The sequence below is a fragment of the Garra rufa genome, chromosome 13, assembly GCF_049309525.1.
Source record: "Garra rufa chromosome 13, GarRuf1.0, whole genome shotgun sequence".
Taxonomy (NCBI): domain Eukaryota; kingdom Metazoa; phylum Chordata; class Actinopteri; order Cypriniformes; family Cyprinidae; genus Garra; species Garra rufa.
The window spans coordinates 8,202,070-8,227,945 of record NC_133373.1 but is presented as its reverse complement, the minus strand read 5'-3'; the positions used below and the strand labels follow the sequence as shown (position 1 = coordinate 8,227,945).

At 33.0% G+C, this 25,876-nt stretch overlaps 1 protein-coding gene across 1 annotated transcript in view; it reads right to left on the bottom strand.

Annotated features, from left to right (window-relative positions):
- Positions 1–25,876, bottom strand: part of cdc42bpb (CDC42 binding protein kinase beta (DMPK-like)) — a 97,316-nt gene that overhangs the window by 52,218 nt on the left and 19,222 nt on the right. The window contains exons 2-4 of the mRNA XM_073852909.1: positions 15,618–15,709; positions 5,320–5,403; positions 974–1,073 (exon numbers count right to left, since the gene is read on the bottom strand). Coding sequence (XP_073709010.1) covers positions 974–1,073; positions 5,320–5,403; positions 15,618–15,709 — 276 coding nt within the window. The remainder of the gene's footprint in view (positions 1–973; positions 1,074–5,319; positions 5,404–15,617; positions 15,710–25,876) is intronic.

The following is a 25,876-nucleotide window of genomic DNA, read 5'->3' as shown; positions in this document are numbered from 1 at the left end:
AGGTCACGTTAACCGAAAATTGTCCATCATTGACGGAATATTTTTAGCAATGACGGAAAAATCTGAAGGCCGTCTGTCACTTTGACAGATTACACTGAGGGTGATCTATTGCAAATTGTAGCTGTCATTCCCACCCCTGTCCAGTTGGTGGCGAGTGCGCTCCAGTGTGGCAGCAGAACACTGGATCCAGAACAAAAACTAAATTGTCACAAGTCTTCTGCTATGCATTTGATTATGCACAGACGACTACACAAAAGCTACAACGTTATATCATGCCACATTAAAGAGCGCCAAAACGGTTGAATTGAATTTGCTTGAATTTCCTAATAAAATCGACAGAATTTGAAATTTGAAACTTTGTTTCATTGCGATTTATTGGATGGGAGGCGCACTATGTACTGTGATATTAGTCATAAAAATGAGAATATATTAAAATAGCTGTCACTGTGTGGGGTGGTCTCATCTGTTAGTCTGTTCTCTTCAAAATAAATGCATAAGCCTATATCGTCCTGTTGGTTCATAAAAAAAATTAAAACGTGAACAAAAATAAATGCAATAAAATGTGTTATTATAATAAAAATATGAAAATTAAAATGACGGGTAATAATTGATTATGACAATTTTTATGACCCTGTCCTGTCCGTCAATGACGGATGTTAAAGTCTAACGCAACCTCTGATATATATATATATATATCAGAGGTTGCGTTAGACTTTAACATCCGTCATCAGAGGTTCTGATTTAAAAAACAAAAGCTAAAATACAAATAAAATATTAAGAAATGTTTCTTTAGTATATAAACAATACTAAAACAGCACACTGCAGTACTGCTAATAATATAGATTGATTTATATCATGTTTGAGATGCGTAGGTTTAAAAGGATTTTAACCGTTGAGGTTTTAAAACTCAGTAAATGACAGCTAACATTCAGTTAGGTCCTATGAGAATGTGTGTATGTAGGGATGGAGACACATACCAGGTAGTTGTCATCCTGGAAAGCATAATGCAGGGTGGTGATCCACTGGCAGTCTCCATTCACCAAGACATTCCTCTCTTCTCGGAAACACGCCGTCTACATAAGATATAAGGAGACTTATTATATCAAAACATTCAAAAACAATTTGATATATCCTACACTGTGCTTTGACAACCATATAAACCCAGTACATTTTATACTGTACCTGAATTTGAAAGCAGATTCTTCTATTTTGGTTTAATACTGAAGTGTTTTGAGTTTTTATTTTTATTTTTTTTTACCATGTCCATCATTTTCAATTAATGTGCAGTTTCTAGAGATCAAGAATGAATGGGTAACTCATTCAATAAATTTAATAAATGGCTTTTCATATTTCTGATGTTAGTCTTAGATCTTTTTGAATTGGGGCTCTGGACAGCCCTGTGAAGCTCAAAGAGGATTACTGACAAGCCCAAGTGACAAAAGTTCTTCTGACATGCCTCTGGGCGGCCCGTGGGCACTGTCAGAACTGATTGGGCTGAAACTGGGGCAAAAAAAGCAGGAGTAGAAAAGAAAATGACCTTGTACTCTTACAGATTTCAGGGTTAGATTGCAGTCATTGAGTCATTAAGAGGAGGCTTGGTACTGACTATATGTAAGATATAAGAACATGCTGACACCTTACAGAAAAAAAAACAGGACTAGCTCAGGAGTCACTGGTTCTTACAACACAGCTTTAGTTGCCAAATTACAGAATTGCTCAATATTGGATATTTTGGGCTGTTTAAAAATAATTACACATCGTCAGATGAACAATTACTCACTAATACGACTAATATTAAGTCTGACATACCTGAAGTACACACAACAATTCATAGTTCATTTCAAGTAGGGCTGCACGATATTGGGAAAACATGCGATATGGTTGTTGAACATAGCGATAACGATATTTCTTGCGATATAACATTTCCCTAGAGAAATGCTTTTTTTTAATTATTATTATTATTATTATTATATTATTAATCTATGTTTTAAAATCATTTATATATGTAATGATCATACTAAAATAAACAGGTAATAGATATTTGTCTGTCATCCGAATTAAATCTAATTCAGGCTAAAAAAAAAAAACTGTCAAGTAAGTTGCAAACACTTAGACTTTAAAACACTATGAATGACTTAAAACCTCAGCAGATATTGAGATTTCTGGTTTGCTGTTACCATAGACCTGGAAACACAAAATGAATTGTTTTCAAACATTACTTTTTATTTACAAGTAACATACACTCAAGAGCATCTTTTAAACAAAATATTTCCTTGCCTGTTTTTCTTTTTTTTAATAAAATATGAATAAATATTAATAAACAAATTAAATAAAAAAATACTATTATTAAACAAAAAGTTTACTATTAAACTTCAAAATGTTAGGAGCATAAAAAAAAAAACAAAAAAAAAAACATGAGCACCCAATTTATTTTTAGTAATGCACCAATCTTGATTCTTCATGGCCGATTCTGATTGCCGATGTTTTACAAGAAAATGGGCTGATTCTGAAAGCCTTTTTAAAATATATTTATTTGACTGCCTAAGCAAGGGACAAGAATGAATGAAAGTATGAGTACATGAACAAGAAGTTTATTTTCTCTATTATAGACAGCCATTTAAATTAGAGACAACCTCTGTTCATCCTGTTGCATCCATAATCAAAGTAGACTACTCTTTCAATATTCAAAGTGCAAATAGAGACCGATTTTTTCAAGCATGACACAGAGTTATAGACGGCTACAAATCTTAATATAGCCCACATATTAATAACAGCCTAGATATTTTATGTAGCCTAATTTGCGCGCATTGTGGAGTCGCTCTCTAAACGCGGGGTATTCAAATTGTATTTGAATGCGCGTGCGTGTTTTACTTTCGGTTTCGTTTTAACGACCGCGCGAAACTCTCAGCAGCGCTGAGCGTCCATTCTACAATACAAGAGATTACTTTAACAAAACCATTTGAAAGTGGGAGGACAACAAACGGGATTTTGAAAAGCGTGTCCCCAGTGGAAATTACACCCCTGCGTGAGTGCAATCTCTGCTGCTGAGTTATCATCTGATGTGAATGTATGCAGCGTTGTACAGTAGCCTATATTGAGACTGAGGCGCCAGAATAAACAGAATGTGCGTGCTGTAAGACGAAATATAGCATATTTCTTCAAAAGCCGATTGTGGAGACCTTATAACTGTCCACAATAAAAAATCGTCATATCACACACCCCTAATTGCAATGCAGTTTGTGCAGATCCGGAACAGATTTTGGTTGAGAGAAAAAAAAAACGTCCGGTTTCTAGTTGAGCGGAGCGCAGTGTCCGTGACAGGGAGTGATTGACGGCTAATATCTCACATCTTCATTAAAGGTAATATTATAAATATTAAGTTTAAATGGTTGTAATGTTGGAGAGAACAGCGAACCTGTTAATGCATCGGCTCACAGCAGTCTGTGAAAAGTTTTGTAAAGAAATGAAACCAATTAAATGTCATTTATCGCAACTCTCTGCGATACCAATATCGCGTATACTGTTATCGCGTTAACGATAATTTTTCGATATATCGTGCAGCCCTAATTTCAAGGATACAGTAATGGACCGAAAATATTCACCGAATGAGTGAGTCCGATTCAAAGTGCTAACTCCCTTGAAGTATGACTTGTGAATAATTTCAAATGACTCATTACAAAAAAAGAACCTGTTCATAGGAGTCATTTGTTTGTTATTCACATCATAGCTGACACACTAGTCATATTTGCGTTCATCTGAAAAAACAAGTGCTGTCAACTGATGTAAGAAAATAAATAACTAAATAGCACATTTTTCCTGAAATTAATTGTGATTATTCGCGATTAATCCTGATTATTCGCACTTAACATTACATTATATAATATAACATTTTCGTTAATTGAAATACATTTAAAATAAAGATGAAAATATATACATTAAATGTTATATTAATTATAGATAAAAAAACGAAATGAAAAAAGTGCTATCAACTGATGTGAAAAATATAATTTAAATCGCACATTTTTCCTGAAATTAATCGCGATTAATCCTGATTATTCGCACTTAGCATTAAAGTTTTTAAAATTGCTTTTATATTGTAATAATTTCACATTCAAACTTTAATAAAACATAAATATAAAAATATAATATACTATAACACAATATAATATAAAGTAATAACAAAAGTACGTCAATTCACATAAACCTAAACTAAAATTAAAGTCAAAGCAGAAATTTGATGAAAATATATAAATATTGGATCAAAAACTAAGTAAAATTCCAATTTTTTGTTTAAAATACTTGAAAGCTAAATGGAATATATTAATATAATATAATATAATATAATATAATATAATATAATATAATATAATATAATAATTCTGGTAATTAAAATACATTTGAAATAAAGATGAAAATATATACATTAAAAATTAGATTTAAAAAAAAAAAAGTGAACAAGTTTTTCCTGATATTAGACGTGATTATTCACGATTAATTTCTGGATTGATTGCGAATAATCACGATTAATTTCAGGAATAATGTGCGATTTAGTTATTTTTTAACATCAGTTGACAGCACTTGTTTCACTTAGTTTTTCTTATCTAATATTTAATATATATTTTCATCTTAATTTAAAATGTATTTCAATTACCGGGAAATTGTTATATTATATAAATTTTATATTATATTATATTATTCGTGATTAATCCTGATTATTAATCCTGATAATATAATATAATATAATATAATAAATAACAAAAGTACGTCAATTCACATAAACCTAAACTAAAATTAAAGTCAAAGCAGAAATTTGATGAAAATATATAAATATTACATTAAAAACTTTAAGTAAATTTAATATACTTACAATTATATTAATATTTACTTACAATTTTCATTAATTAAAATACATTTGAATTTGAAACGAAGTGAAACAAGTGCTGTCAATGTATTGACTTTTCCTGAAATTAATCGATTATTCACACCTAACATTAAAGTTTAATGTTAAGTGTTTTTTATAGCAATAATTTCACATTCAAACTTTAAACGAATGTAGAAACAACATTAAGACAGTATATTTTCAATATTTATTCATTAGCTATCAATTTGAACAATTAAATAAAAATTAATCGCCTGTGTTAACGCACTAAATTTGATAGCACTAGATGAAACCATATATAAACGTCTATAAAATTCTTATTTTTGCTGGCAACTGCTTTTCAAAACACTAGATTTATTTTCAGCATTTTAGTTGCAGTCTGAAGCCCTAAAAAAAAAATAATAATAAAAATGATGAGCCATGAACATAAATCTGTTTACCTCGGCCCTCTTCAGCATCTCCCACTTGTTGAGGATCTTCATGGCGTAAACACGCTCGGTGTTTTTCATCTTCACCACAGCAACCTAGACGGATGAGATGAGGAGTTAGACAACGCATACAAACAAATTAAAACTCAGCATGATTTAGAAGCTGTGGGGAATTTGTCCGTTTTTTTTTTTTTTTTCCTCATTTATTCATTGCATGCACTTGTGGCCCACTTAGACTGAAACCCCACGAGGAAAGAAGCTCTCTGAATGAGATGCTTTTGATCTTTGATGCCTCGGAAAATCTGAAAAAGGAAACGCTGAGACTTATGACTGCTGACTTTTTGCCTGAAAAGAAAGATGGCACTCAAGAACTGGTTAAAATGTAGGCCGTAAGTTTGCAGCACACCAAAAAATGTCAAGGGTGACTAAGGTCTTCCCTGCAGGGGGAGTGACTCAATATTAGGAAAGGGACAGGTTGGAAAGGAGTGTCTCGTTGGATGTTATTCATGTGGGGTGGGGACGGCAAACACCCTGCCTGAAGGAAGACACACCAGTCAGGGAGGAGACGCATGAATGCAGTGAGAATGCAGTGAGGGACTGTGATATTAGTGACTGACATAAGTAAACAACTAGCTTGTTACCAAGGATCCAAATCTAAAGGTTTAAAAACAGACAGGAACAATTCATAATGTTTAATGAAACGCCTTAGGCATGTGTGTTAGGCTCACGATTTGTGATTTTTTTAAATGACAAACTCATATTAATTTATTTTGTACTTAGAAGACAAAAGAATATTTAAAGATTTTTTGGCTCACAACACTTAATAAATACTAGTGACTAAACTGTTGGTGTTTTCAGCCTTTAACGCCAAAATATATTAATACATGAACACAAACAATCTCTAGAACTGCTCTGAGATTCAGTTTGTGAGCATTTTACCATTTCTTTTGTGGAAAAACTATCGTCATATATACAAACAGAAACTAAAGGTCTTCACAGCAACCTGTTAAAATAAAAGTATGGTTTAACTTGAAGAAACTGTGACAGAAATATATTACTTAATGTAATGATAATACTACTACTAATAATAAAAATATGATTATTATTTTTTTTAAAGAAATATTTACCAGAATTTTAGCAGAAAATACACAACACAGTAGGCCATTTCTTAAAATGAAAAGAAATTAATTATATAATTTTGTTTTTTTAATAAAATCAATTAATTAGAGATTTTTCTGATTGTTAAAATGTACTGAAACCATTAAAATGGAATCCAGTAAACACAGTATTTGATAAAAACAAAACAAAACTATTTCATAGGGCCTTAATTTTATTTTTGTTAAACTTTTAATAAATTGCTGTTAAATTGTGTTATGTTTCAAGATTTTGATTAATTAGAAATGCTTTTTGATTAATACAAATTTATTTTAACCATTAAAACAGAGTTAGAAAAAATAAAAACTTAATAAATCTGAAATCAGAAAAAGAAGAATTTTGGAAAAAAATAAAACAGATTTCATAGGGCCCTACTTCTGTTCACCAGGGCTCAATTTATTAGATCAAACGAATACAGTACAAACTGTTATATTGTAAAATATTACCATTTAAAAACACCAGTTTTCCATTTAAATATATTTTAAAATGTAATTTAAAAAGCAGAATTTTCAGCAGTTATTACTACTCATTATGATCTGTCAGAAAGAATTATAATACATTGATTTGCAGCTTAATGTTTAAAAGTTTAGAGCTGCAAAACAATTAGTATGATTAATCGATTCAAAATAAAAGTTTGTTTGCATTCTATGTGGAATATTTAAGGAATATTTACCAGAATTTATTAAGCACAAAAATGCACAACATAGGCTATTTCTTAAAAAAAAAAAAAAGGTCATGAAACCATGCACATGGGCCTCTTTTATAATGATTTTTTGTATCCTTTAGGAAGTCTAGAGGCCGCTACACAAAAAGAGCTGCATGAACATTCCTCAGAACTCTCCTTTTGAAGAATCAAAGTCATATGAGTTTCATTTTTGTGAAAAACAAGCCTTTAAACCAGGCAAAAGCTATTCATAAATCAACATGAACAGCTCTGTGAGATTTCGTTGTTTCCCCTCTGACTTTCAAACAACAACCTCCGTGCGTGACCAAAGTTATTCTGTTATCTTCTGTCCACTGGCTATTTGTGACCGTCCAGTCGGCTAATGTTAAGTGGAGTCGTGAATTTCCCTGTACTTTGCCTCGGACACATCACATGATGTGTGTTTACCCTCGGTGGAGGAGCAGCGTTCCCCTCACGTGGACCCACACCCGCATACCTGCCCACAGCACAATGTGCTACTTCAGCAAAGAACACAGTGCTAACTTTGCATACTAAGGGAAAATTACGAGCCCCGCTGCTGTTTTGCCGCTTTTCGACCCCCTTTGATGTCCTCTGGAGTGTGTTTGTGCATGAATCAAAGTATATGAAAGGTCCACTTTGACGATAAACTCAAACAGAGGCTTAATCACACACATGCGTCTTATCTATAAGGCTCCTAACCGCAGAAGATAACTGACCTCATTACAAAAACAAACCGAACCCTGAGTGCTCAGAAACCCCCCAATTCCTCCTCCCTCTGTGTCTCCTGTCCTCTTTCCCTCTCTCCTTTTTTAGACACACATTTCCACAAAGGCAGTAGGCTTGACCTGATTGAAAATGCAGGGGAGGTACAGGAGGAGCGGGTGACCAAAGTGGACACTGCAATGCGATTGTCACTAATGCACTCGCGTCCAAAGGAGAGATCATGTACGTAAGCTGTGAGGTCCCAGGGGATCAAAGGTCAGAGCTCACCAGTGATTCTGACATACAGATCTATACGTCCTATCGTCAGCCTGTGAGATCGCCGATACTATCGTGCTAATTTATTTAATAATATGTAAATGTGTCAATATGTAATAAAGTCCTTATTCGTTTTGTAAGGGTAGTGCATGTGACTTGTGACACAGTTGTGCGTGTACAGAGCGCTGACGGTAGTTCTGTCGGAGAGGTTCAAGTTTACTTTCGGTTTCATTCTCTGCTATCTTCAGTGAGTGGTAAATGTGCGTGCGTGAATGTAAATGAATGTATCCTCCTTTACCCGTCATATTGCGATAATGCTACCGATATGTCTGATCTTTGTCATCAGTTCATTTTGTAGTTCAGTTCATATAGAATGTGGAGAAGCGATGTGCGTATGTTTAGCGCCATTTTATCGCATCGTAATTCTAGTTAACGCATACAGATATTACTGAAGTGAATGTTTATGTTTACTACATACAGACGGATTCTGATATATCGTATTTATTTCAGCCTAAACCACATTTTACTACCTCTGTTATCCTAATGACTGTCTACACTTAAGTCTACACTTAATCTATGTACACTGTATGATGAATAAATCTCTTACCCATTTTCACTGCACACATCTGCGGCGCCATCTACTCTATGCTTGCGTTTATACCGCGGCAAGTTTCTGAAGCATCCTAGAACCGACTCTCCGCGCTGCATCGCTAAAGTTAGGCGCCTTTTTGACGGATAATGATTATAATCGTCTTACTATCGTCAAAGGCATCAGCAACTGGGGATATCTCTGACTATCGTCGATACACGATACTATCGTCTATCGGCACAACCCTAATACAGTGAGGCGAATGCTACGCTACCGTGCAACCCTGAGGACATGAAAGGGGTTGCGTCACTCTGAATGTGCAATGTAAAATTACAAACTGGCTTTAGGCCTTAATTGCGCAACACTGAGTGTGATACAGGACTCAATAACACAAAATTGTAACAAAAATAAATAAATGTGAAAAATATAAATATACAAAAACTTTCCCTGAAAAATTCTGGCATGTTGTGCTGATCATCACTAAATTGGTTTCTAATTTTAAGCCTAGTCTACTTGATAATTTAGGGCCCTATGAGTCCCACAATACGGAAAACGCTGATGAAATTGCGGAATCCAGTCATAAAATTGGAATTTACTACACGGAATGTCGCAGAATTTCCTGAATTTAAGATGAATAAATAAAAAGTAGGTCAGTACACTTAAAGAAAAATGCAATATAGACTCGTCAAAATAAAAGTTTGGTTTAACTTGAAGAAACAGTAATATATTGTAACAGAAATATATTACGTAATGTAATGATAGCACTACTACTACTAATAATAAAATTATTAAAGCGTTATATTTTAAGGATTATTTACCAGATAAATTACTTGCCATAATTTATTTACCCAAAATGTAAAAAAACATAAATAAATAAATAAATAAAAATAAAAATAAATAAAATAAATTAGACATGCTTCTGATTATTAACATTTAATGAAACAATTATAATGTAATTCAGAAAATTACTGGAAAACAAAGAATTTGGAAAAAATAAAACTGAATATGTAAAAAAAAAAGTAAAAAAACTTATTTTATATGGCTTTAAAATGTAATTTTTGATCATCTTTTATTAAATTGCTGATAAATTGTTTAAGTTTCATGATTTCAATTAATTAGACATGGTTTCTGAACAATATTTTTTGAGTCTTGAAAAACAAAAACAGAAAAATAAACTAAATCCAGACAAATAAAATGGAAAAAATGGAATTTAGTCAATTTCACTAAACAATTAAAATGTAATTTAGAAAATTACTGGAAAACAAAGAATTTGGTAAAATATAAAATTGAAAGAGAGAAATAAAAGGAAAAAATGTATTTCATATAACCTTAAACACTTAATTTTTGATAATCTTTTAATAAATTGCTGATAAATCGTTTAAGTTTCATGATTTCAATTAATTAGACATGGATCCGGAACAATATTTTTTGAGTCTTGAAAAACTAAAACAGAAAAAAAAACCTTAATACAGAAAAATTAAAACAGAAAAAAAAGAATGATTAATTTTCTGAATTACATTTTAAGAGTTTAATTCAATTTTAATGTAAACAAAGAATTTGGTAAAAATGAAACTGAATTTGACAAAAAAAAAAGTATTTTTCATGATTTCAATTAATTAGACATGCTTTCTAATCAATATTTTTTAAATCTTGAAAAATTGAAAAAAACTTTTCTTTTTTTTTTAATGGAATTTGCAAATAAAAAATGGTATTTGTGAAAAAATTAAATGGACTTCATAGGGCTCTATGAATCCAATAAAACTTGCAAAATCAGTATCACTAGGATGTTTGAGATAAATTACAGCTCTCTTTTTGTTATATACCACATTTAATATTGAACAAGCCAAAAGCAAATAGTAATGCTTTGTGAACTTCAGAAGCTCTCGCAAAAATAAATAAATAAATAAATAAATAAAAAAAAAATAACACTGGACTTCCACCAGACTTATGCCTAAAAGTCAACATTAAGACCATTAGGTCTGTGAATGTTTGTCAACTACAGGCTGAAGACACTATCTTAATTGTGTTAGAGTACCATGAGAGAACAGAAGCCGCCGTCTTCTCTAAATCAATATGGAGGACAGGGTTTGGCGCGTACTATGACCTAATCATTCTCTACATGAGTGATTCACTGCACTAACTCAATACACCAGATAAAGAGATCAGCGCTCATCCTCAACACGTAGAGCTCTCACTCTGTAGCCGTCATTACAGGCGGTTTTGTCTGCCCTTTAGTGACTCACTGTGACGTTATGTAAAAAATGTCTGCTTCAATCTAGTTCTCCTTGATTCCCCTCCCTGTTCCATGTTTTTCTTTCTTGTTCTATTCAACAGAATAATAATTCAGAGTCTCAGGTGAGGCAAAAAGGAGTGCCATTTAAGTATGCGTCAACCACTAGACTCTACCACAAAAAGCTAGTCTTTCAAGGGACAGCTCTGTCAAAATAAAAATACAGTCAGTAAATACTCCCAATCATGTTGGTACAAACCCAGATGACGTTCGTTTTCCAAGATGGACTGCCAAGCTCCAAAAATGACAAAAAGTGCCATAAAAGTAGCTATATGATTAAGGAGCTTTATTTAAAGTTTCCTGAAATCACACACTCATTCATTTTGGCAAATTCATCCATGTATTAGCTGATCAGTAGGGCCCTATAACGTGGAAAAAAATTGCAGAATCCAGTCATAAAAATAGAATTGAGTCTCTAACGCAGTATTTTACGGGAATTTGCTAAATTTTGGAAGAATTAATCAAAAATAGGTTTGTACACTTAAACCATATCGCGATATGGACTAGTGTTTGTGAACATTAAGCAACAAAAAGACCGTTTAAATATGAATCCTGCATGTTCTGCGCATCTCTGTGTGAATGAATGGCGCAGACGTGGTTTTGTTAAGCATTTTATTGTTTCTTTTGAAAAAAAAAAAAAAAAAAAAAACTATCACCATATCATATACATTAAAAGTTTGGTTTAACTTGAAGAAATTGTGACAGAATCATATTACTTAATGTAATGACAGCTCTAGTACTAAAAAGATTATTAGTAAAAGACTTTTAAAGGAATATTTACAAGAAAAAATATTTAGCAACATTTATTTTCCAGAAAAAATGTAAATGAATAACAGTATTTCTGGGAATAAATAAATTAAAATTAATATTATTATTATATATATTTATTTATTAAGTAGAGATTCTTTTGATTATTACAATTTAATGGTATCCAGAAAATTAATGGAAAACAAAGAATTTAAAAAAAATGAATTTGAGGGAAAAAAGTATTTCCTAGGGCCTTAACATTTTTATTTTTGTTAAAACTTAAAATCTGATTTTTTTTTTTTTTATTGTAACCATTCAAACAAAGTCTAGAATAATTAAAACATTAAATTTGGGGAAAAAAAATTATTTTCATTTCACAGTTATCAGTATCATTAATATTTTACATTCAGATAAATGTAGCAAATCCTATTTTAACATGATTCAGTTAACATTAGTTACTTACATTAGTTAAAGAACTAAGAATGAACAATACTTCTACAGCATTTATTAATCTTAGTTAATGTTAATTTCATCATGTGCATTATTAAAAATCACAAATTGTGTTTGTTAACATTAGTAAATGCACTTTGAACTAACACGAACTAATGACTATTTATTAAGTAATGTTACCAGTGATTTTAGTTTTCCATGGATTCACTTATTTAGATTTTTTTTTTTAAATGAACATTTCCTGGTAACATTGGCTAATCGAATCAGCCAGAGAAGAACTGACAGTAGCAGCAGAGGAAAAGATAATCAGTATAGTATGACAACTTGAAGTCATGATGTAATGGAAGTAGTAACAAATCTTTTCATTTCATGCGTTTTTTTTTTTTCAGCTCTTACTCAACAGCTGTTGCATGGCTTCAGAAAACTTGGAACATGGTGCACGAGTTGTATGGACTACTTTAAATGTACCTTTAAGATTTTTTGGTCACAAAATGAAATTTTTTGTTGTTTTTGTAACTCAACCGTTCTCATTTTTTATTGTATGGAAAGAGCAGCTTGAACACTCTGCTAAACATCTGCTTTGCTATTTGCCAAAAGACATTAGATTGAAAGTAAGTGTTCATTTGCATTTTTGAGTGAACTATTCCTTTAAGTAGTCCCAAATTCCAGCGCTTCAGCTGGGACCACGCCATCAATCATAAACAGGAAATGCAAGAGATTTATCTGGAAGTACATCCTGTAACATTAGAGCCACAGGAAACGGCTGGGAGAGGGAACAAAACAGCAGTACCATGTTCACACATGAGCCCGAGTGCTCAGAAACCGACACAAACTGCAGCCACACTAACAATAGCCTGGCTTGATGATAACAGAAAGACTGCAAAAACCCCCAAAGATCTGAGTCATCATAAGACCCACGTGACGCTCCAAAAAAAAAGCCTAGGGACTGAGAAGGAAGGGTTATTGAGGTCTCAGTGGCTGAGGAGGGGACAATGAACAGCACAAATTACATGCGGAGTGAAACACTATTTTTATGAAAGTCACTCCTTAGAGACGGTTCTGGTTTCCTGAGCCTTTCCTGGAAGCTGCACCGTCCTGCCCTGCTTCCTGTGCCACAACTGACACTACTGACAGGAATCTACGGTAAGGAGGAGAACTTGCTCGTAAAGAGCGCTTCGATGCTCACATGTACGTCCTCTTCCATGTTTTTGCCATCGACAAAGAGACAGAAAGCATTAAGTGGATTTAAAACAAAACCAATTGATAAATGTTTAAGTAAAAGCAAGATGTTCACAACAGACCAAGCAGATCCTCCCCATCCCCACATGACACATCCTCTTTTGTTTAAGTTAACATCCGTTCATTTGAAGAAAAAGCATATGTATTAAATTGGACACATTTTCCCAAGGAAATGAGTCAAACACATTACATTCATTACGAGGGAGGTGAAACAGCAGCAGAAATGTGTGACACAGCAAAATGTTTCTCTCCTAATTCAGAAATAATCGGTTGCCACACAATAGATCATCTTTACTGTCGATTTTGGACTAAACCAGTGATTAATCTTTCTAAAATTTAATTTTAAAGGGATAGTTCACTCACAAATGAAATACTGTCTTTAATTAGTTTTTAGTTTTAGTTTTAGACCGTAAGATTTTTAATGTTTTTAAAAGAAGTCTCTTCTGCTCACCAAGCCTGCATTTATTTGATCCAAAATACAGGAAAAGCAATATTGGGAAATATTTTTACTATTTAAAATAACAAATTTTCTATTTGAATATATTTTAAAATATATTCCTGTGATCAAAGCTACATTTTCAGCATCATTACTTTATTATCATTCAGTGTCACATGATTCTTCAGAAATCATTCTAATATGCTGATTTGCAGTTCAAGGAACATTTTACATTATTACTTTTATTAATAATAATTTGTAAACCTTAAAAAAAAAAAAATCAGCATTTATGTGAAATAAAAAGCTTTTTGCAACATTATACACTATACCATTCAAAAGCTTGGAGTTAATATTTTATTTTATTTTATTTTGGGGAGAGGGATAAAATATAGAAATTAATACTTTTATTTAGCAAGGATGCTTTAAATTGATCAAAAGTGATAAATATATTTATAGTGTTACAAAAGATTTCTATTTTCAGCTGTTCTTCTGAACTTTCTATTCAAAGAAACGTGAAAAAAAAAATTCAACAATGTTATGATGCTAAAATTCTGATTTGAAATCACAGGAATAAATTGCAATTTAAAATATAATAAAACAGAAAACAGTTATTTCAAATAGTAAAAATATTTTATTTCTCTAAAAATGTTTTACTGTTTGACCGGTACTCTCGTAAACATGCGTCGGAGACTGATAAGGAGGAGAAGAAATTGTGGAAGTCGTTATTTTTGTTTTCTTTGCGCAAATTTTTTTTTTTACATAGCTTCATAAAATTAAGGTTGAACCTGATGTCACATGGACTATTTTAACAATGTCCTTACTACCTTTCTGAGCCTTAAACATTTCAGTTGCATTGCTGTCTATGCAGGGTCAGAAAGCTCTCTGATTTCATCAAAAATACCTTAAAGGTCTTACAGGTTTGGAAAGACATGAGGGTGAGTAATTAATAACAGAATTTAAATGTTTGGGTGAACTCTCTCTTTAATGGCTTTAATGACAGAAACAACTACAATCTCATGAAGCATTGCGAATGACTATCGATTTAAAAACAACAGAGGAACTGTTGCACTCTCTATCTCAATTATAGCCATGAATTTAAACACTTTTTAATAATGCAAAACTACGGTTCAGACTAAAATACGAGCGTTGGAATCAAAGTTGGCTTTGATTAAAGTGATTCAACTAAAAGAACACTAAATAAGTACTTTTTCATAACATGGGACAGGTTTTTCCATTGAGAGCAATTCCATTGTGGTGCACAGGAGGAAAAGGAAAAGCGAAAAAAGGAAAACGCAGCAGTGATAGAAGACAGATTGCTAGAGAAAAAGAAACGTGCACTGCGTGTAGTGAATAGTCCAAGTGTTTTACTGCAGGAACGAGTAGCACATTCCCCTGCAAAACAAACGAGCCGTCTTAAATGCCTAGATTTGTGTCGGCCCAAGAATAGCTGTCCAACGCCAGGCCGAGATCCCCGAGGAATTGGCAGGGGGGAGAGCAGGGAAACTCGGATGAAAGGAAGGGGTTTGGTTTGTGGCTGCTGATAAGATGCTTGAGGGGGACATGAATGCTTCACTGATAGTTTGGGGTTTTCGTTGGACACACAAAATGGGTCATGAAAACAAAGCTTCGAAATACCGAAAACAAACCACACAATATGGCAGAGGCTGCAGTGATTCAGAGGTGATTTCCCTGCACTTTTAAACATGCCAAAAAGGCAGCGAGGGTTCGCCGGGTTCCTCACCTCTCCGAAGGCTCCCCTGCCGATCACTTTGAGCATCTCGAAGTCGTCTCTGTGAAGGCGCATCTCCTTCACGGTGGTTGTGAACGGCTTCACTGCAAAGAGAGATGAAGAGAATTAGTTATGATCTATACTTTAAAATGGCCAATGAACAAAGATGCTAATGCTAAGAAACCCTTGACAATGATGCACTAATATTAAAATGTTGGCAGATAATTATAACGTATATTATAATTAGTGGTCGACCGATATGTGCTTTTCAGGATCTATGTCGTTACTGATCATTACAGACCAACTAGACCGATAACCAATATTTTGAACTGATATATATCTGGTGTAAAAACTTAAATCATATGTAAAAAATAAGAATAACAAGGGCTCTGACAATAACTCTCTTAAAACACTTTGAAATTATTTTATCAGCAAAATTGGTTTTAAAAATGACCAATACCGATACCAGTTGGTTAGTTTTTAAAACACTTTCAAAATTTAAGGTAAAAACAATTAAAAAAAAAAAAAAAAACATTTGTTACTTTTTATAGGGCACGGCTCTACCAATATGTGTTTTTCAGGGCCAATGCCAATACAGATTATTACAGATCAAGCAGACAATTACCGATAATTTAAACCGATATATATGTTGTATATGATATACGTCAGGTGTAAAAATGAAAATGCCCCAGAACAACAAGGCTTCTGACAAAAACTATTTAAATGCTTTTAAATGATTTTATCTGCAAACTGGTTTTAAAATTGACTGATACGATAACCATAAAAATGCTTAATATCTGCGCCGATAATTAGTTGAGCCCTTTATAATTAGAATTTAAAATGATGGCCAAAGTAAAATTTGATACCATTTTATTGTCAAAAATGGAATGTCAAAATTAAGAATAACAAAGGCTCTTTAAATGCTTTTAAATCATTTTATCAGCAAATTGGTTTTGAAAATGACAGATACCGATAACTATAAAAATGCTAAATATCGGCGCCGATAATTGGTTGACCCCTAATTATATATAATTAGAATTTAAAAGTCAAAACTAAAAACAAAAGAACAAAAAATTTCTTTAAATGCTTTTACATTATTTTATTGCCAAATAAGCTTTGAAAACGACTGATACAATAACCATAAAAATGCCTAATATCTGCACCGATAATCAGCCCTAATACAATTAGAATTTAAAATGATGGGCAAAGATAGAATTTGATACCAATTTATTGTCAAAAATGTAAATGTCAAAATTAAGAAAAACAAGAACTCTGGATTAAAAAAAATATCTGTGCCGATAATCATTCGACCCCAAAGTAAAATATATATTTAGAATGTAAAGTTAGAATTTGATACCATTGTACTGTCAAAAATGTAAGGTCAAAATTAAGGATAACAAGGGCTCTGACAAAAACTCTTTAAAAGCTTTATTTTAATAATAATGTATAGTAATAATATATGTATAGTAAATTAATGTTTTCAAAAGTTTTCAACTTATCAGGAAGAGAAAAGAGGAACATGAGCATGCACAATTAATAAATGAAACAATTATGTAAATGAGTTTATGTAAATGTATGTTTTAATTTTTAATTAATGTATTAATGTAAACTTATGTATTGATTTATTTATGTAAATGTGTTTATGCAAATTTTGGTACACAATAAAAAATTAAATAAAATAAATTAAAAAGGCCAGAAAACTGCTATGGTATTGACTTAACATGATCTCAAAAGTAGCAATATGCAAAATTTGTATAAATGCGCTACTGAAATTATGGATTTTGATCTAAATGTCAGTACAATCTGTACACAAGCCGCGCTCCCGGGACTCCATCAAACACAGCAGTCAAGAAACAATGTAACCTAAACAGTGTGCATTAAATTTCACGTTGTCAAACTGTCGTCCCTCCTGCTTTACGAGGCACCGCTGGGGGCCTGGCGAGCACCCAAGACACGGCTAAGCCAGCCTGAACGCCGCGCCATATGAGGACATACACTGAGTCTCATGTAGTTACAAAAGACATTTATCACTCATAAGGGCTCTAAACACACGGCAGGCCTGCGCCTCAGCCGTTCAGACGGGACCGCACGCTCAGAGCTGCATGGAAAGAACATCATCTGCTTTTAATGAGAAGATCCCTCAAAGTGGCCCAGCATCTATTGACAGCTTTATAGCGCAGCATGCACGAGGCCAGCGCACTAGTACGTCAGTCCCAAGACAGCAACAACGCAAAAAATAAAAAATAAAAAAAATAATAAAGTCTGATATTATTGTTCATTTAGGAAGCTACTAGTATTAACAGCAGCACCACTGACAACAGAAGTTCATAATGTTGAGTCATAAACTGGTGGTGCACCGCTGTGTATCTTAACCCACTGACCAAGCAAAGCGGTTCTTCCTGTCACCTGTTCTCAGACGGGACGCCGTGGGCCATCTGGGGAGTATGTGATGCAAGTTACGTCAGCTTCTGAGAACGCATAACTTCACAGCATAAGGAACTAGAGTGTTGATTATTAATCTGAGAGAAGTTTGATCCAACTTGCAAATCTTTTATTTTGTGGGACAGGAAAATAAAATAATAAATTGAATTGAAAATTGAAAAAACTAAACAACGCTAATGAATAATAATTAACAAAAAATTTAAATGTAAAAAAGGATGATGCAAAATAATGCAAATAATGGTTTACTGGCCCAAAAACCCATAGAATGGCATATGCAATACTTGTAAAAGCACTCCTTGGGGACAAAAACTGCCTTTCATATTCAAAATTGTATGCTTTGTTTTTCATACATGTAATCTGATAATCCTCTCAGGCCCCCAAACATAATGAGGCATTTCTCTAAGTCTCCAGGTCCATGTATTCTCAATTACAATAAACTCTCATCGCTCGCATACTAAATGATTATGGCAACATCAGAGCACCAGCTGCAGGACTGAAAATATGAAAACAAGCTGCTAGAAAAGTTCCTGCGGCCAACAGAAACAAAGAGGCAAAAGTGAAAAGTGAAACTATGAAGTCTGGAGTCAATAACACGTTTTAAAAAGTGACAGTAGAGACATTTATAATATTACAAAAGAATTTTATTTCAAATAAATGCTGTTGTTGTTTTTTTACTTTCTTAGGGCCCTATGAAATCCATTTACTTTTTGCCCAAATTCATTTTTTCCGTTTAAATTTTTATGGATTCCATTTGTTTCTTTCTTTTTCTATTTTAATTTTTCTAGACTTAGTTTTAATGTTTAGGCTTAGTTTAATTTTAAAATATAAATATGGGACATTGACATACAGATTTTCGACAGGCCAATTTTAAAATACAAAAAAATAATATCTATTGTAATTGTTCAAATATTAAGAATGTTGTGTACACATGAATTTATATTAACATTTTAAATTTAGTGATTTTAGTGTTAAATAAATTAATTAATAAATAAAAGGCAATTTTCTCAATATTTCAATTCCTGATTTACAAATGGTTGTATCTCGGCCAAATATTGTCCTATCCTGACAAACCATACATCAATGGAAAGCTTATTTATTCAGTCAATAAACTGACTTTATGACTGGTTTTGTGGTCCAATCACATTTTCATTGTATTATTTCAAAGTTGCCTTCCTAATTGAATTTATTTTTCCTGTAAATTGCATTAAACTGATATTGATTCATATTTCAACCACAGAAATTAGATATTTTATACTATAATACTATAATTATACTATAATACTAATAATACAAAACATAATCAGTGGTTGCTCCAAATGACATAAAAAGAACATTTATCATTAAAATCGATTTGAAGAGACGTGTGAAAAGTGCAGCACATTAACTGCAGGCATAATACATTTTTAAGGTCCTATGAAATACTTTTTCAAATTCAGTTTTATTTTTTACCAAATTCTGTTTTTCATTAATTTTCTAAATTCCATTTTAATGTTTTAGTAAAATTTTAAAAATAAAAAGCATCTCTAATTAATACAATTTTATTAAAAAAAAAAAAAACTTTCTTTTTTTTTTTTTTTTTTTTTTTAGAAAAAAGCTGTTGTGTATTTAAATTTTTTTCTTTAAGGTAAATATTCCTTAAAAAAATTAATACTAATTTGTCAAAGTTTCTTTTATGCACTCATATATGGAGGCGGTAGAGGCTGAACACACATGCTTCAGTGTGTATTAATAAATAATAATAATAAATAATCAACGTTGCAGTAAATCAGCATATTAGAATGATTTCTGAAGGATGTGACACTGAAGACTGAAATAGAAATAAATATTTTTTTTAAATATAAATAGAAAAATATATTAGATTGTGTTTAGTAAGAAAGTGATGTAAATACATAAATGACATAAATGGGTTTTTGTCTAAGTGTCTCTGCCTGTCACGCTGCATCACTTCCTGTATCCAATAGAGTTTTGCGGTTAGCGTGCACGCTCCATTAGACGTGACACTGGAGCCCTGTGCACAAAGATTAGACTGTGATGGATGAAGCAGTGAAGCATCCTCCTCGAGCTCCAGACACTGTAACACCATTCACTGTAACTGCTCCTCTCATTAATACCTTCACACATCATCTAATGATGTCTTCATGGAGGACACGCCTGACCTGACATATAAAAGCTCCAGCTTTATGAGTTTAAAATAGACTGCATTATCCCATGGGTGTCAGAGCGGAGCATCACCAATCAATATGACGCAATTAAATATTTAACAATGACGGGTCACAGCAAAACTAAAGCCAAGTAAATACGCTCTATTTTTTGTCAAGTTGGTTTAATTTTGTTGGTTAATCATCGCAAGAGGTCATTTGATAACTACATTCGTTAACATGACAACAAAAAAATACTTCTAAAGCTCTATGATTTTACATTAAAACGCAGATGGAATTATGAAAACTAATCAAATGTAATTTACTCTATAACGGAATTTGCCAAATTTCGGATGAATATATCAAAAGTGACTGTGATTTTGGCTAGTATCTGTGAATATTAAGTGCAAAAAGACTATTTAAATATGAAACCTGCATGTTCTGCGTGTCTCTGTGTAAATGAATGGCGCAGATGCGCAGTTGTTTACTACACACATACTGATTCAAGCGTGTTTTTGGCACTAAATGAAGACATTGATACATGAACATAATCTGACTACTCTGAGAGTGACCATGTGTACTATGTCTTTAAGAAAAACTAGTGTCATGTCATATATAAAAACAGAAACTCAAAGGGCTTTATAGCAAAAACTCTAAATATAAATTTGGCTTAACTTGAAGAAATTGTGACAGAAATACTTTACTTAATGTAATGATAGTACTACTAAAATTATTATTTAATATTATTTAAGAAATATTTACCAAAAATTATTAACCAGAATTTATTTTTATTACAGTATTTCTGGGGGGGGGGGGGGATTTAATTACATTATAATTATAAATAATATTTTAAACAATTCATTAGAAATGCTTCTAATTATTAACATTTAATGAAACCTTTTAAATGCAATCTATACATTACATGGAGAACCCAGAATTTGAGAAAAAAAAAATGTAATTTTTGTTTACATCTCTATAAATTGCTGTTAAAATTCTGAAAGTTTCATGATTTCAATCAATTAGACATGCTTTTTAAACCAAGTTACATTAAAATAAAAATAAAAAAATGAATCCAAGAAAGAAAGAAAAAAATTGGGAAAAAATAAAATGGATTTCATAGGGCCCTAGACTTTACACTGTTTGTTAATTTAAACATTTATACAATTTAAAAGTTGTATCTAGCAAAATATTTTGCATTGTCCTTGTTAGAGTAATGACAACAATAAATTGACAGTAAAAGTACAAGCCTAACCCTAAACCGAAAGACAGTACATGTTAATTATTATTATTACTCAGTACTTAAATGTAATTACACTCTAATTGGGCCATCTGAAAAAATATTTTTCATTTTGTTACAACTATCTGATAAACAATGTAACAAATGCATTGCTCATTGTTTGTTAATGCATTAACTAACTAAAGTTAACTAGTGTGACCTTATTGTGGCTAAATGGTTTTCACTAAATGGCAATGACACATTGAATTACATGTCAATTTAAAAAGCATTTTCTATTACTCCAATAATAGTGACCCTGGACCACATAACCAGTCATAAGGGCCAATTTATTGAAATTGAGATTTATACATCTTTCCATTGTTGTATGGTTTGTTAAGATAGAATAAAATTTGGCTGAGATACAACTATTTGAAAATCTGGAATCTGAGGGTGCAAAGAAAATCTGAATATTGAGAAAAATCGCCTTTAAAGTTGTCCAAATGAAGTTCTTAGCAATGCATATTACTAATAAAAATTAAGTTGCAATATATTTACGTTAAGAATTTTACTAAATATCTTCATGGAACATAAGCTTTACATATTATCCTAATGATTTTTGGCAAATGAAAAATGATCATTTTGACCCATACAATGTATTTTTGGCTTTTGCTGGACATTATTTGTCTTATTTACTAATTTGTCCAATTTGTAAAGGTGGTTTTCTTGTCATTAAAGTATCATACTTTTCTCCTCACACATACAATAGCAATCGTTTCCACAAAAAGATGCTTACAGCACCAAGAACATTAATCTTCATTTACAGTTGGGTTGATTTATTGCGTCAATCAGAGTAATCAGACCGCAATGCTGGCGTACCGTAGAGCCACTCAGTTTCAAACAAACAGCGATGTGAATGACTGTGGCTCTCTGGATGGAAATTTTCCCAACAGCACTCCTCTGTAAGCATACAAGCGTACGATACCACAGCAGTCGGAACAGATGACCAACAGGACAATATTAGTTTTACATTCACAACTAACTGAGTCATTCATCGAAGTGATTTTTCGCAACTGAGGAGATGAGAAGACTATTGTTCAAAGAGAGCCACAGGGAGCGGGATGCTTTCCTTCCAGCTTAGGATAACACAGCCCACACTGTTCTGCCATACACACCAGGTCACAACACAGAGCTAAAGAGGCCACACTATGATCAGGGGACAAGAAAATGTTTATTACTAAACTACTATGTAACACCAAATAAGAGAGAGAGAACGGAAGAATCAAGAATGTGTTGACTCAAATAAATTGCATTCTTGGATGCAATGAAAGAGATATTTGTACATCTGTATGAAAACAAATAGCCAACTGTGGATGATCTGGAGAGCTCTTTAGTTCCTTTGACTGGATATGATTTTTATTCTCTTAGGAATAAACATTTCTAATAACCTATCATTCGATAATGCTTGTCTTATTTCGCAAAGTAGCCTAAACCTAGTAGGTATAAAATAAGTAGGCCAATATGATTACAAATAATGCCATGTGGTACAATTTAAAGTAATTATATCATTAAATATATAATTAAAGATGAAGTGTGTCATTTTTTGTTGTTAGAAATTCCTCACCGCAGTTTTAAAAGTTTACTGGCAGAGTAATATTACGCAGAGTGCAATTTAAAATCTAAAACGTGAGACACAACGCTCAGGAATGGTTAAAAAAAAAAATTCATTAAGATTTATTCATTTATTCAAAAATGTATTCATTATTTGAAAGAAATCTAACATTTTGTCTGACAAACAAACCAGACAGGAGAGTAGATTACCGTCGGTGGACTTGAATTTAAATGTGTTTTGATGTCTTTCAGCGGTTGAAAAAAATCTTCTGATGTTCATTCAAGTTTAATTTACACTGTAACTAGTAAAGAGGAAGAGATGCGCTACAGCAATCTGCTACGACACACTAAAGAGCCATGAAACGGTATATATTGTTTGAATTTCTCCAAAAAAATTACAAAATTTGAAAGCTGAGACTGTGTTTCTTACCTAAAGTAACCTGCTCTGTAATGTCCGACGACGCGTTGTCAGTGTCCCCTTTGCTCCGCTATGTATTTTTCACTGATGTGTTGCATGAGAGCGCCATGGCTTGTCGGACATAGCAATGGTAACAAAGGAGGGCGGGTCTTTGCAAAGGGTCAATAGTGCTACTATGCTGTAACACGGCAATGCTAGTAAAAAGACACTGCCTTCTTGTTCACTTATCCGCTCCCCACTATACTCTGCTTACATGCTTTGATAATAATAGCTTTGTAGGACTATACATTAACTGTAACTGCTTTGTGAAGTGAAAAAGGTTTCAGATTGTGTTTAAATTACCAGCGTTTTAACATCCACAGAGTCTTCGTTGAGCACGACTCTTGAAAATGACAGACTTTGAGACCCTGGTCGGCTCTGGAGCTCAAAGTGCTGCTCAAGACGCTGATTCTCCCTAGTAACACATCTTTTATTTATTAATTGGCCTGGTGCGCATCTTAACAAGTGTGCTATAGATTTGCATATCTAAAACCAGGTTGAACCAAAGATTTTCACGATTAATGCAAAGTATGACTGGTGCGAATTATAATAATCTCATCTAAATGTCAGGTCAGGTATTTCTGAGCAGGTGGATAACATTTAAAAGCAATGCACCAGTCTGTGAGCACACATAATATATTCCTCAGAAATCTTAAGCCTGTGCAGCACTGCACTGCTGGGCATCCAGCTACTGCTGAGGATGAATCTTTATCCAGTTAGTAACAAGCATATTCACTCAGAGAGTGCAGACAAAAGCCGGGGAGCAGAAAATGGAGGCTGTTACTATCACAAGGCGCGAATCCCCCCGACTGTGTCTCGTGAGATTCAGAACACAGGCATTCTGAGTTACATCAATAGCTAAAGATTAATGCTGCTAACTCATCTTTCATTCAAAGAAAAACTAGGTCGAATACTTAAAATGCGAGAGCAAGTCTGTGCCGTAGCTTTGAACAAGCATTTAAGGAATGATCACCAGGGGACACATTAAAAATCCAAACGAGACTTTAATGGAACACAATTGCAGCCTGGAAGCGAGAACAGCCACTGGCACAACAGTGATTTTCCAAGTGGGTTCATGACTTTAACCCTGATCAATTGGACTGAATGAGAGACGTTTACAGTAATCCTCTGCTCAAGCCACTTGGCCAAGGACAAGGCTGAACTTCAAAGACCTTTCCTGGATCATGCTCTGGCAGTGGCATGATGGCAACCGTAGTACCAGTGTAAACTTTCACTGGACAAGTCGGAAAGTTTCCACTGCCGCATTATGACCCCTTCGAACTTTATGACCATGCTGGATCAATTCAATTAAAATTAAAAATGGAAGCCATCAGTTAAAAAGGCACTAAAAAAAAAAGGGAAATGAATGTGTGTGGGACACTTGGAATGAACTGATATTACAAATAGGGATGCACTGAAATCTCAGTGGCCGAAAATTATCCGCTGAAAGTGGCATTTTCGGTTTTCGGCCAAAAGATCAAATAATCTGATTCTGTTGCGTAGAACGGAATAAAAAAAATATATTGATATTTAATATTAATATATTTTCTGTCCAATTTTATTGTGTTACTTTCAATAAAAATGTGGTTATTTTATTGGCTTGTGTTTTTTTTTTACATTTTCATTCAAATAAGTTCAATTAAAAAGCCTTATGAAACGACTTTTTATTATTTAAGAAAATAATAAGTAATTATTACAAAACGTTTTCAACCAAGTGTATCCAGAATTTTCGGTTTCGGCACAGAATTTTCATTTCGGTGCATCCCTAATTACACATAAGACGACCATTTTTTTCACATTATATGGCTGATATTAAAATGCTGTAGTTTTCAACAAAAATGAAAAATAAAACACTAAAGGCTAAAATAAAGTGCATTTTTCGACAAGTGAGTCCCTATTAGACAGGGCTCGAAATTGCGACCGTTTTGGTCGCATATGCTCCCAAAATTTAATCTGCGCGACCTCAAATTATATTTGGGAGCATTTGTGCGGGTGCGAGAAATTGTTGTGGTGTGACTTGGTTTAATTTCTTTACAAAATGTTCGTTAGTCTAACTACTACACAGACTGCTGTGAGCTGATACAGCGACAGGTTCGCCGTTCTCTCCAACATTACATAACATTTAAACTTCAGCTTTACATTATTTCCTTTAATGCAGATTTAAGATTTTAGATTTTAGACGTCAATCACTCCCTGACACAAACACTGCGCTGAATTCCTCTCACCCAACCTCTGTTCCAGATTTGTACAAACTGCTTTGCAATTAGGGGTGTGTGATATGACGGTTTTTGATTGTGGACAATTAAAAGGTCTCCACAATCTGCTTTTGAAGAAATAAACTATATTTCTTCCTACAGCGCACAATTTGTCAGATACGATTCTGGTGCCTCCGTCTCAGTATACTGTCCAA